The sequence below is a fragment of the Sander lucioperca genome, chromosome 13 (assembly GCF_008315115.2).
Source record: "Sander lucioperca isolate FBNREF2018 chromosome 13, SLUC_FBN_1.2, whole genome shotgun sequence".
NCBI classification, from domain to species: domain Eukaryota; kingdom Metazoa; phylum Chordata; class Actinopteri; order Perciformes; family Percidae; genus Sander; species Sander lucioperca.
This window is the reverse complement of record NC_050185.1, coordinates 9,995,881-10,008,815: the sequence shown is the minus strand read 5'-3', so window position 1 is coordinate 10,008,815 and position 12,935 is coordinate 9,995,881. Positions and strand designations below refer to the sequence as shown.

The window sequence follows — 12,935 nt, the reverse complement described above, 5'->3', positions numbered from 1 at the left end:
CCTGGAGTGTATAACACTGCTGGTCAATCTGCTGTGCTTTTGTCATCAAGGCAATGACACCAAATATCAGTTCTCATCAACATGACCATTGCTATAATAAAACGGATAATAAAAATGTATAATGAAATAATAATATTGGACAGCATCTTGTTATTCAGACAGAAGGGTGGAGATTACATGTGTACACACCGGTCATAAGTAGTGTTATAAATTACAGTGGCTGACTTCTAAAATGTAACTAGTTAATTTGCTGTTGTACTACACCACATAAGTTACTTTATTTGCAAGGCACTGTCATTCAAAGTCAGCTATCTTTCATCACATTGGTAGTGGCCACAGACGTTGAATAAATGCACTGAACATACTGTTTCAGATTTGTCTGAAGAAAAAAAAGTAGTTTGGTGCCTGTGTTTTATATACAAGTTGAAGAGAAAAACGTTTCAATAATTTTCCAATGCACAATTCTTACTTACAAAAAGGACCCAATTTAGATAACTCTGAGTGTTTATTCAGCCTCTGCCCTTGATGCTGATTAAATTTGATGAAGCAGAAATCAGGCTAAATATGTTTCAGAGGAAGTGAAAATAGAAGGATGACTTAATCTCAAAAGCCCCACACATCTTCCCCTGAGTGATGGAAAGTTCCATTTGTCACTAACAACGTTTACAGTTTAGGCATAGGTTTTATTAGTATAGCACCTTTCAACAACAAGGCAATTCAAAGTGTCAGTGTACATAAGCAGAGAGGCATTAAGAAAAGATATAATACAAGGCAATAAAATAAGACACACATTATTAGAATAAGCCAGTGACTCAGGGGTGAATTTAATGCTAGTGTTAGAGTGGAGAGAGTGGGAGAGTGGAGAGTGAAGGAAGGAAGACTGGTTGTCAACATGTCAGTCTTGCTTTGCCAGACCTTCCTCCACAGCGCTGCGGAGGAGGGTCTGGCTATTCCACACAGCATTCCGGGATGGAAGAAAAACGTGCTCTGGTTTATTGGCATTTCTTTAAACCAATCACAATTGTCATGGGCGGCACTAAGCACCGGGCAGAGCCACGGTGCCGCTGCAAAACAGCCTCGGGAAAGAACTTGTTTTGGTGGAACGTGTACGTTCAAAAGTTGTTTTAGTCGTGCAACAGAAAACTCAGATTGGACAGATAGTCTAGCTAGCTGTCTGGATTTACCCTGCAGAGATCTGAGGAGCAGTTAACCATAGTCCTCATAAATCCACCGGAGTTTAAAATTCCAACACAATGAAAGCGGAAGGTAAAGGACATCCGGCTGAATAGAGTGAAATTCCGGCGGAATTTCCTACGGCACCGGAACAATCCCAGAAGTGGAACGTCGTAGATATATGCTATCAACATGCTGACGTTGAAGCTGTGATGTTTTGTCTTTGTCCCGTCAAGGCTGCTGTGTGTCCGAGTGCATCGTCTAAAGCCTGGCCGATGGGTGGAGGCCACATGCTTTGAAAAGATGGATGGAACCACATGGAAGGATTAATTTTGAAGTGCTTACTCATCACTTGAATTTTCTCTTTTTTTCTAAAGTACTGAAGAACTGAATCCATAAATCTTGCCCTGTGTGGGAGACCAGTCTTAGAGCTGAATTCTAATGAACTAACTCGCCTGCAGAAGACATTGGCAGGGTGTCGTGGAGTTCAGAAGACTTCTCCAGCTCAAATTTCCTTGTCTCGAGCACGGCAATCTTCTGAAACAATTTATGACTGTCTGTGCACTTTATCGATCGTGATGAGCAGAGAGGCTGAGTGCAGTCCAGGGCACAATGCTGTCAGTAGTACACTAGGTTCAGTGGTGGAAGACGTATTCAGATCCTTTACTTAAGTAAAATTACTAATACCTCACTGTAAAAATACTGTTACAAGTAAAAATCCTGCGTTGAAAATGTTACTTAAGTAAAAGTATGTATGTATCATCAGGAAAATGTACTTAAAAGTAAAAGAACTCAATGCAGAAAAATCCTCACATTTTAGAAACGATCCAAACAGTTCTGTGTTAAATGGTCTAATCATTTCAGCTGGACTTCTAGGCCTGTAGATTTTTGGGTAGTTTAATTTGTAATAAAACATTGTATTTTATAAACCCAAATTTGTTTTGTGTGCAAAAATCTTAATTTGTAACTAGTAACTAAACCTGTCAGATTAATGTAGTGGAGTAAAAAGTATGATTTTTCTCTCTGAAACGTAATGGAGTAGAAGTAGAAAGTGGCATGAAAAGAAAAGACTCAAGTAAAGTACAAGTAACTCAAATGTGTACTTAAGTACAGTACTTGAGCAAATGTCCTTAGTTACATTCCACCACTGACTAGGTTACTGTTTGGCTAGTGTTAACATTGAGGGCTACAGAAGGCAGTTCAGAGTAGATAATCTCAACCCATAGTTGTCATAAATTATCTTTCCCAATGTTATGGTGTAGATGGAGAGGAAAAGTACATGCATTGGTTCTGCACATATCAATATTCCTCAGGCCCAGAATTCTAACAGCACATAACAAAAACAAACAAATGACTAATTGTTATTTGCTTTGATTGCCATGCAGGGAAGAAAGGACATTCTGTGTCTGGCCTCCCAGTGAAGGAAACAGTTTCCTCTTACCAAATGCTGGTCATGAGCTCCAGTACCAGTCGGAGTCAAAGAGCTTTTGGTTGCAGCCAATCAGCCAATGCATCATCAGCCAGGATATAAGGTCCTTTCTTTTCTGCTGGATTGATACCAGTACGCAGAAATCAATCCATCATTCTTCCTAGTCATAGCCACACTTTGGATGCATCCTTTTCGATAAAAGGTTTCAAGGACTGGATGCAAGCAGCATTTATCATTTTACTGACAGCTCCCAAGGCTTCATATTAAAAAACTTTTGATAGTCATGGCTTAAAAGCTGCATAAGCACAAAAGTGAGAAAAACAAGGCAGAGAGCTTTTTTTTAATGAAGCTTATAAAGCATTGCCTATGCCAACAGTCCATACTGTTCTGCTATAGACTACAACTATGGATAAATGTGGATCAATAAAATATCCAAGCCAGATTTGGACAATGCAGATGCAAGCAGTCTTACATACTTAACGGAGTACTAGTGAATCCGTTTCGAACCAGATAATATGCTGCTATGCAGAGATGTCTTCCTAAATGCACTCTGAATCATGCCCCCCCCCCCCATTATTTCTGGAACAGCTTCAGACATTTTAGCTGACAAACTCACAAGTTCAAGCATTTTCCAGATTTAGGAGATAGTAGCTCATTTTCCTGTTAGCTGATTCAGCTGTTCTAGGTTAAAGAATGATTACGCTTTCACACCTGAACATTGCATAAATACACACATGAAAAAAGCATACCATGCCACAAAAAAAGATATGAGCAAACTTCATGTAAAATGTGCACAGCTGTTATAAAAACAGCCCAGTTCAGAACACAGAATGAAGATGACTATTACTTTCTGTTGGGTCTTTATGCCACCTAGAGGCAAACTGAGATTTTAAACATTACACAGCTGCTACAAGCTTCTTCGTAACCTACTCAAATGAGCTTCAAGGTTCATTGACATTGGAAAGAGAACTTTGACAAAACTTTCTTTCAGTTATACGGTTTGCAGCGGATAAACTTTTCAAGCAGGACCTTTCATGAAACCTAAGCCTGATGTGTGCTCCACATTCCAGAGTTGTGCCTTTTCATTTTCATAACATACAGCCTTTTCACTCTTCTTCCTACAATTATCTTTCTAACTTTCCCCATTGATTGGTTTGTAAAATCTAGAATTATTGTTGTAAATAAATGTATGCTTTGAATCCACATATGCATGTGCTGCCCATCTTTGTCCCAGTCTTAACAATTCTGATTTATAATCCATATTCTATTTTTTTCTTGGATAAAGCCAAATCAACTCTGCACAATCACAAAGTTGCATATTTTTATGGCATTTCTTATGACCGTCTGCATTTTTTCTCTTTTTATAAAACTGAAATCTCAGTAAAAGCTCATGATTCTTTTGTTTTTCTACACTGTGCACACCCAGTGTACGTAAGTGAAATCCAACAACTGGAACTAGAACGTACAATCGAGCATTTACAAATCTTGTTTGGAAGTGAGAAATGAAATTAGTCTCAGGATGCATCAGTTATACTGTAGCCTCATACTGCCAGGAATGCAATAACTGCATTGCAACAGTAAAATAACTGTGTCCACTCTATTGTTACATGACAAGCCTCATTTTATTGTCTTTCATGGATGAAAACAGAAACTGCGTGTACAGAATGGTAGTCACATGCAATACAAAAATATGAATTTTTACAATAACATAAAAAAACATGTATTGGCCCATTCTAAAAAAAATTGTACAGCTTTTATACAGTATTTTATACATGAAAAAAATATAAATATATATACACATCTGTAATAGCCATAGCAGTACCTATTCAAAAATTCCGTGATGTATTTTACATATAAAATGTTTATACAAATATTAGAAGAATCATGTTAATTTGCTTTACATTAAATAATGTATGTACATTACATAACATTGGATTTGCAACACAACATTTACTGCAGTCTTTCACAAAAACCAACCCAACGTATTCCAACACGGTACGCTCACTCAGTCACACGTGCACCCACACACGACACATAAATACAAGCACTCCAACTGAAGCCAGCAATCACAAACAGTATACACAAGCGCGCACAAGAGGTAATGTTTTAGGAAGATATAGGACACTTGCGCCGGGTTCCTGATTTATATATATTTTTTTGAGCAGATAATGAAATCACTCAACTTCTTGAAAGATGGATCTTTCTAAATAACTCATATTCTTATAAGGTGCACTTTACACTTCAATGGATGGACATTATTATTTAAAAAAAGTCTTAGAAATAGCCAGCATTATTCCCATATGGATTGTGAATGATGAAGGGAATATTTCACCTGTGTCTTTTCATTTCAGCTGTTGATTAGCCTACAGAAGTCTTCATCAGTGCCCTGTTTTCAAATGCACCCAATAAACAGTGAATTTACCAGGTTATACTCCAGAAAGACAACAAACAAGTGAGCATATCACACTGTCCAAGCCTCTGAGACCCTCCTGAAGGAAAAAACAAAATAAAAATCACTGCAAATATGACTATTCAAAACCAAACTAAACAACAACAAAAAGAGTTCATGATTATTTTTTTCTCCTGTTGACAAAGTGCATATTGTGTCTAGACATGGGCTGGTGACCATCTCCGCACATGCCATTACGCAGCCATTAAAAGCTGAGAGAGGAGCAGAGAGGCAGTTGGTTCGAGCATGTCACTCAGCCTGCAAACGTGTGTAAACCTCTCAGGGAAAACACAGATAAATGAATTGGTCCATTTGGTGGTAGGGTCCATTTTATGTCCAGCAGAGTGTGAGCGTGTGTGTGTGTGTGTGTGTGTGTGTGTGTGTTTTTCAGAGAGAAAAAGAGCTGTGTGGTCAGGGCCCCGGCGAGAACAACCACATCACAGCAGCACAGAGAAGGTGAGCAGGCCGAGAACATGGCAGCCATCCGCAGGCACTGACCACAGCACACCAGTCAGTCTCAGCACAGACACCACAAGTCAGTTATTCACAAGTCCCCAAGCAACATTACAGAACAAAACCAAAAGGAAGATATTAGACCAAAGGAGGGAAAGTGTGAAGGACGACAGCTGTGTCCCAAACCCAACCCCCCAACCCCCCCCCCATTGTCACACCTCGCTCCACCGAGCCTCTCTTCCCAACAAGAAAACGCAATGGTTAGACATGGAAGATCAGACTGCGGATTAGTGGAAGCGGTGTCTGTTTCAGGCAGAGGCAATGCTTTGATCAATCCTGCAAGAGTTAAGGATACAGGAGCATGCAAGGCAGACCCAGGCTTTGTTTTGCATTGCTTATGTTTCAGAGTGACTGCTACAACCTAGATTAGACAAGAGAAAAAGAAAAGAGGGAAAAGAGCAAAAGGAAAACACAAACGTTAGACGGTTAGTGAAAGGGTAACAGCTTTACAGTGGAGAAAGCATCATTTGAAAAGCAGCAAGACATTACACACACGTATATTAGTTAAATACATTCACTACATAAAAACAGGTCAGGCTGTGTGAGTTCAATCAACAAATTGTTTCATTTCATCATTTTATGACCAAGCGGACCTATTAAAGTCATTTGTATTTGCATTAAACTATATAGGATTGATAGTGAAGCCGTTTACTACGGGTTTAAAAAAAAAAAAAAAATATGGTTGCTTGACGTCTTGGAAGTTTGTAAAAAAGAAGAAGAAGCAAATCATAAATAAGAAGCGGAAAAAAGTGAGAAACATGATGTGAAAGCAAAGTTGTAATGAAGTCATGTAAATAAATGTGTAGATGGCGAGTAGCAGGAACTGAAAAAGCTGGTCTGCTTAAAAAGAGGATGAAATCCATTCTGGTGTAGAAATGCACAGCATTACCACATACATAATGGAGATGACAACGTGTGAGAAATAATTTCTAAACGTTGTTTTTTTCTTCCAGATTTTCTGGTCATGCTTTTTTAGGTCCAAAATTTCTCCTACATCTAGTTTTTTGTAGGCATTCAACTCCATTTTTTACTTGGTTGTTTCACACTTTGGACAGCTACGCTCAACTTCAGATGCTATGACACAAAATGGCCTGTATTTATAGCTAGATGAAAAGTGAGAACAAAGAAATTAATTAACTGAGGGATCACACAGTTGACCTCTTCCATGTGATGTTTCTCGCAAAATTACTGTTGTTTAACACACGCACGAGGACAGAAATGAAAACAAATACAATTTATCACTTCATATTAGTTTGGATCCCTCTTATAAGTCTTACGCTCATATGATTACAGTTATTTCCTGTAATACATTTTTTTGTCAAAAAGGCGGCATTTCCGTCGTGAGACAATTGTCAAGAGTGTTGTGTGACAATGAATAAATTCACACTTTACAATTCACATTTACACATACAGTATAGACCACACAGTTCACATTTCATAAGAGAGCAAGCAACAGCAGAGCTGAGAAGAGCTATGCCTTGGTGCAGTGACAGAGGGTATTTAGGTCACGTGCGATGGTGAACAGAAATGATGAAATACTACCTATTTAACTTGTGTTATTTTCAAAATATATCAAACAAATATCCATTTACGAATGTCACTTATAAATAAGACTCAGTAACCCTAACTTCTGAAGGCTTCAGTCCCATATTGTTTGTAGAGTATGAAGCCAAAGACTAATAGGAGCCTCACCGACAAGCCATTGTACCACAAGGAACCAGAAAATATACTATAAGAACTAAGATATATATATATTTTTTTCCCCACACGTCCAGTGTCTTCACATCGTCCATTATTTCTGGATACCTACTCTGCAGATTTCCAGAAGTGTCCAGGGTGGGAGAGCCTGCGGTTGAGTTTGGGCAGCTTCTCAAGCATGTCGGCCAGCTGGGTGAAGGTGGGCCTGTCTCTCAGGTCGTACGCCCAGCAGGCAGAGAGGATCTCCTGAGACGACAAACCACTCTGAGTCAATGCACCTGGCAACCCACTGAGCCATGCACTCACTTAGGGCTGGGACCAAACGCTTTTGACCCGATTCAATTCTTTCACCATACATGGGTGCCAATTGGATTTGTATTGCGAGTTTTCATTTATTGCGATTCTAGAAGTATTGCGATTCGATAGTATTGAGTATTGTGATTTTCTTTTCCTTATTTAACAAAAAAAAGGTTGAATAGTACACTTCTAGAGACAATATATCATTAAACATTTCTAAAAACTGATGAAGAATGCACATCACGTCAGTCAGTCTGACATTTATTTCATTTGTACATAACATGGGTATTCTGCATTTTCTGCTTTTGTTCTGTTTTGCTGGAAATGGATATGATGTAGTCGCCGTCAGCGTTACCGTATAAACCAAAAAAATATTTAGGTGAATCGTTGGTTAAAAAATACATAACAAATATTGATTCTAGGCAAAAGAATCAATTTTAAAAATCGTTGCAAAAAAAATCAGGATACATTCGATTTTCGATTTTTTTTTCCACCCCTACACTCGCTGGACTGGGAACTATGAATGATGATCGATATAAAAACTTTTGCAACATCTTCACATCTCTCCATCACTAGAGCACAGCTGAGGATTTGCCACTATTATACAAGCAGAACAACATTTTCTTAAAGACACACTTGTGCTTGTGTTTGAACTCACAGTGACCTCCTTGCCGAGGCTGATCTCCGCCAAGACCTTCTTTATGCCCTCTCCGCTCCCCACCTGCCAGATGGTAGCTTCCACATGCTGGTTGGTGATTGGCCAGTCCCTAGCTTGAAGCTCATACCAAATGGTGCTTAAAAAGGGAAAAAAGAATAAGCATGATCATTCTGTGAAATGGTAAACTCTCTCAGTAAAGTAAGCTCGTTTTAGTCACAAACAGGTGTGACACAACAGTAGGTCTCCAGAGCTTAAACTAAGTTAACAAAGATGAGTGTGCAGAACTTACCCAAAGGCGTACACATCTGCTGCGGTGGAAAAAGGAAGGCGGTCCTCGTTGTTACCTGGGCTCATCCTGCGCACAATCTCTGGTGCGAGATAACAAATCCAGCCATGTGGAAGTTTGAGTTTGTTTTCACGCCTGGAGAAAAAATAAAAATAAAAAGGGTACACATTTGTCATTAACAAATCAATGGAGTGGAAAATCTGAGTGAAGAGATGCATTAAATGGAATGGAAAATGCATTAACTAAATGCAGTCCATCTCCAACTTCTGTCTACAAAAGCTATTCATGAAACCATACACAAAGGGAGTATAACATTAGCAAGCTGTGTGTTCAAAATGTATTTAAAAAAGGGTGTGCTGGAAAGTATTCAGCTTTTAAAATCAGGAGAGTTCAGCATTTGCAAAAGGGAAATACCTGCAGGACTGGAGCCACTGTGGACTGCAGCAATTATTACAAATCACTGGACTTCCCAGGTAATAGCAGTGTGGTGTGAAGAGCACTTTGGCTGAGGTTATGTTTTTAAGGCCTCTGGAGTGGCGTTTCTTACCTCCCCTCCTGAACAACTCCAGAGATCCCAAACAGCCCGAAGTCTGTGATTATGACTTTATTGGTATCATGAAAAACATTCTTTGACTTCAAGTCTTTGTGAACAATGCCTTTAGCGTGCAGATAGCCCATTCCCTGTGTCGGAAGACAAAGTGAGAGTTTGAGTCTTTTTGCTGTGGCATTGGTTTTTCATGCACATACAGATTTGGTCTGAATTGACAACATACTCTTGGGAAATTAATTCTTTACAAAGAAAGCAAAAAGGAAACATATTTCAAAAATAGAAAATTATTTAATAAAACAATATCATTTCAATATATTTGGCTTTGTTATATTACAGATTTCCTGTTTCTTATAATGAAAGTCAGTTTGTGGACATGAAACTTGGCTTCATCAATTTGAATACATATTGAAGAAAAAAAAATACCTTTACAATCTCCTGAGCAATTTGTCTTGTCTTATTAATATCCAAAGTGTTCTTAGTGTCTCGAACAACTGAATACAGCGTCCTCCCTTTGCAGAAACTGTGGGGAGAGAGAAGAAAAGAATTAATTCAAGATTAAAAAAACATGTCTTCAGGTTAAAATTATTTCAGAGTAGGGCTGCTCGATTATGGAAAAAAAATCATAATCACAATTATTTTGGTCAATATTGAAATCACGATTATTTAACACCATTACTCATTGACTTTTGGAAAGAAGTTGCAATTATTAAATTAAAAAAACAGTAAAACAGTTCCAAAAATCAACAGTGAAAACACCTTAAACTGTGAAATTTCCCTTAATACTTTCCCCGTTCTTTTCATTCAGTACACTAGACAAAATAAGAGTTTATTTGCAAAACGTGATTTGCAAAATAATCGTTTTTTCTCGATTACTCTGTTTTTTTTGTGATCGCAAGGAGACGAAATCGTAATAACTCAATGAACTGCACAGCCCTATTTCAGAGGTGTGTTTGATATTTCTGCTCTTACCTGGTGATGATGGCTAGGTGGGGCGGAGCCATGCAGGCCCCCATGAAGAGGACCACATTCTCGTGCCTGGTCTGTCTGTAGTTCATCACCTCCTTCTTAAAGAGCTTCAGATGGTCCTGATTGTTCCCATCAATCTCAAGGAGTCGGATAGCTACCTCGCCGTGCCACCGACCCTTATGCACTTTGCCCCAGCGGCCCTGCATTAACAGACGACAAGCACAAGTGCCTATGATATATATACTATTTTTTTTTTCAAATTAACAATTGTGAAAACAAAACATACAACTTACAATATGAACAACCCCCCCCCCCCCCCCCCACCCACCCACCTTCGTCATTAGCACCCACCCAGGACTGTGTGCACTAAAATATTTCAGACCATTCAACAAAATAGACAATAAACCATAAACCAAATAAACATATGTATAAATGACAACACCATAAGCCCATCATAGGCATCTCTCCCCAGCGGTTTATCGGTGTTTTAAGCCCCCAACGTCTCCTTCCAGGCAGCGCTGCCTGGAAGGCACTAGGATTAGGCAATGGTTATGGTTATGGTTAGGGTTAGGGTTAAGGTTAGGTGTAGTGCTGCAACTAACTATATTTTCATAGTCGATTAATCTGTTGATTATTTTCTCGATTATTCGATTAGTTGTTTGGTCTATAAAATGTCAGAAAATGGTGAAAAATGTGGATCAGTGTTTCCCAAAAGCCCAAGATGACATCCTCAAATGTCTTGTTTTGTCCACAACTCAAATAGACTCAGTTTACTGTCACAGAGGAGAGAAGAAACAAGAAAATATTCACATTTAAGAAGCTGGAATCAAAGAATTTTTACTTTTGTCTTAAAAAAATGACTCAATCGATTATCAAAAATAGTTGGCGATTAATTTAAGAGTTGACAACTAATCGATTAATCGATTAATCTTTGCAGCTCTAGTTAGGTGCCTTGAAGTCAACGGTCGCAGCGATGCCTGGAAGGAGACATTGGGGGCTTAAAACACCATTGAGCTCCCCAGCGCAAAGCTTCTTAGGAGCCCTCCAGAAAATTCAGGTCCTTTCCCCATTTTTCTAGTATAGACATCCAACCTGGCAAACCGTTTATATGACAATATTTTCAAATGCTGAGACCCTAGCCATCCCACAAGCCCACTCCTGGATTGACAGCACCCCTCCATTCTTCCATCCTCTTAAAATAATCTGCCTGGCTATCATTAAATTAGTCTGGACCCAGCTTCTTATTTGCTTATCCATCCTGTTTGGAATTGACCCATCTCCCAGAACAAATAATCTTGGGCTGAATGGAACCTGGGTCCCTGCAATCCGACATAGGTTATTATGATACATATACTATTTAACATATAGGTCAGATTTCTCACCTTTCCTATGAGTTCTCCGAGGTCCAGCTGCTCAAAAGGGATGTCCCACTCCTGCAGGTAGACGCTGGTCTGACTGGCCTTGCGGCAGATGGGGCCCTTCCACTGGTTTCCCCGAGAGCTGGGCAGATCATCCAGCTCATCGCACTCACCGTCTGAGCCCACGTTCATCCTCATGTCCTCTTCCTCATCTTCCCCTTCGTCCTCGTCGTCTTCTTCCTCATTATCGTCCTCTGCATCGGGGTCTTCATCTTCAACCTCAATTTCCTCCTCCCCTTCCTGCAAGAGTGTGGCGACGGCTTTGTTTATCTATTGTGCTTACTTACTGGCAACTTTCTGTATTCTTACAAATTAAGACTCCATTTCTACCGATATGAGAAAATGGCAAAAATGACATATAAAGCATCTGCATCTTCCTATTGGATGGTTACATACAGTATTTGGTCTTATGGAGGATGAGTCAATATATTCGATAAATGTGAGCCATCACTGACTTATAAGTATTATATTTTTGTCTCCAGCTCTGCAGTGATATTTACATGTCAGCAAGACAACACAGCACCAGCATCATCCCAACCAAACAGGTCAAACCTGATTTCAATAAACAAATGTCAGTGGAGCTATGTTTTTGGTCAATACCAGGCCATTCATGTTAGAATGTTTGTTATGGCTTGGTGCCATAATAAAAGTTTCTCTGTCATGATGATCTGGGTCAACATCACCATTTTTAGCTTTTAGCTTTGTCTGGTTAACAGACTATCTGAGTCTTTCGGTCTATCAACTCATCTTATTTATATCTGCTACCTTTGATGGATGACAATAATCAGTGTCCAAACATCGAACAGAATGGGATGCAAAGATAAATTTCAGAAATATGATTCTGAACAACCTCATTATACGGACGGTAAAACCTGTAGTTTCTGGACTGCAACATGTTGCAACTTTACCTCTTCATCCTCGTCTTCTACCAGCTCAGCATGTATGTCATCCGCTGATTGCTCTATCTCACTGCTGTGATACAGAAAATTGATATCAGAGGGGTAAAAACCAAGAATCTTTTTTAAAAAAAGTTTTATATATAAATGTCTTACACAGTGTCTTGGAGGACTTCAGGGTGCAAATGGACATGACTGGAGACATCTGTAGAGAAAAATAAAATGGTTTAGGAAGGAATGAGAGGACAAAAACTTTATCTCTATTATGTTTCCCCCCATTTTCCATTAGGAAGGCCTCATCCCACCACATACAAAACACGACTGCTCATGCAATTTCCCACTACCACCAGCAGATGGTGTCAGAAGGTTGTTAGGTGTCATGCAATCCTAGTGCTGGCACACAGTGAAAGATAGCTACAGTTAAGTGCTACAACCCTAAAAGCAAACATGCAGAGGACAGAGAGAGCTACAGTACGGGGAATCTAAGGTTTGAAGAGTGGAACGATGGGAGAATAACAATGCAGCAGCATGACACTTTGGGACCGTTAACTCACCGGGGAAGATAAACTGCTGTCTATGCTGAAAGTAACAGGCAGCTTTTG

The 12,935-nt window shown here is 39.3% G+C and overlaps 1 protein-coding gene across 5 annotated transcripts in view; it reads right to left on the bottom strand.

Annotated features, from left to right (window-relative positions):
- Positions 1–4,205: 4,205 nt before the first annotated feature.
- The window catches only part of LOC116064852 (kinase suppressor of Ras 1), a 31,838-nt gene continuing 23,108 nt past the window's right edge, over positions 4,206–12,935 (bottom strand). For 2 of the 5 annotated variants that reach the window (XM_031320163.2, XM_036008979.1), the window contains exons 11-21: positions 12,888–12,929; positions 12,490–12,538; positions 12,346–12,409; positions 11,402–11,677; positions 10,023–10,219; positions 9,477–9,573; positions 9,051–9,184; positions 8,507–8,638; positions 8,218–8,353; positions 7,375–7,508; positions 4,206–4,988 (exon numbers count right to left, since the gene is read on the bottom strand). In XM_031320163.2, coding sequence (XP_031176023.1) covers positions 4,961–4,988; positions 7,375–7,508; positions 8,218–8,353; positions 8,507–8,638; positions 9,051–9,184; positions 9,477–9,573; positions 10,023–10,219; positions 11,402–11,677; positions 12,346–12,409; positions 12,490–12,538; positions 12,888–12,929 — 1,289 coding nt within the window. In that variant the 3' untranslated portion in view covers positions 4,206–4,960. Of the gene's footprint in view, positions 5,926–7,370; positions 7,509–8,217; positions 8,354–8,506; positions 8,639–9,050; positions 9,185–9,476; positions 9,574–10,022; positions 10,220–11,401; positions 11,678–12,345; positions 12,410–12,489; positions 12,539–12,887; positions 12,930–12,935 lie in introns of those variants that run through there. The other 3 variants (XM_031320164.2, XM_036008978.1, XM_031320166.2) reach the window with 3 other exon arrangements.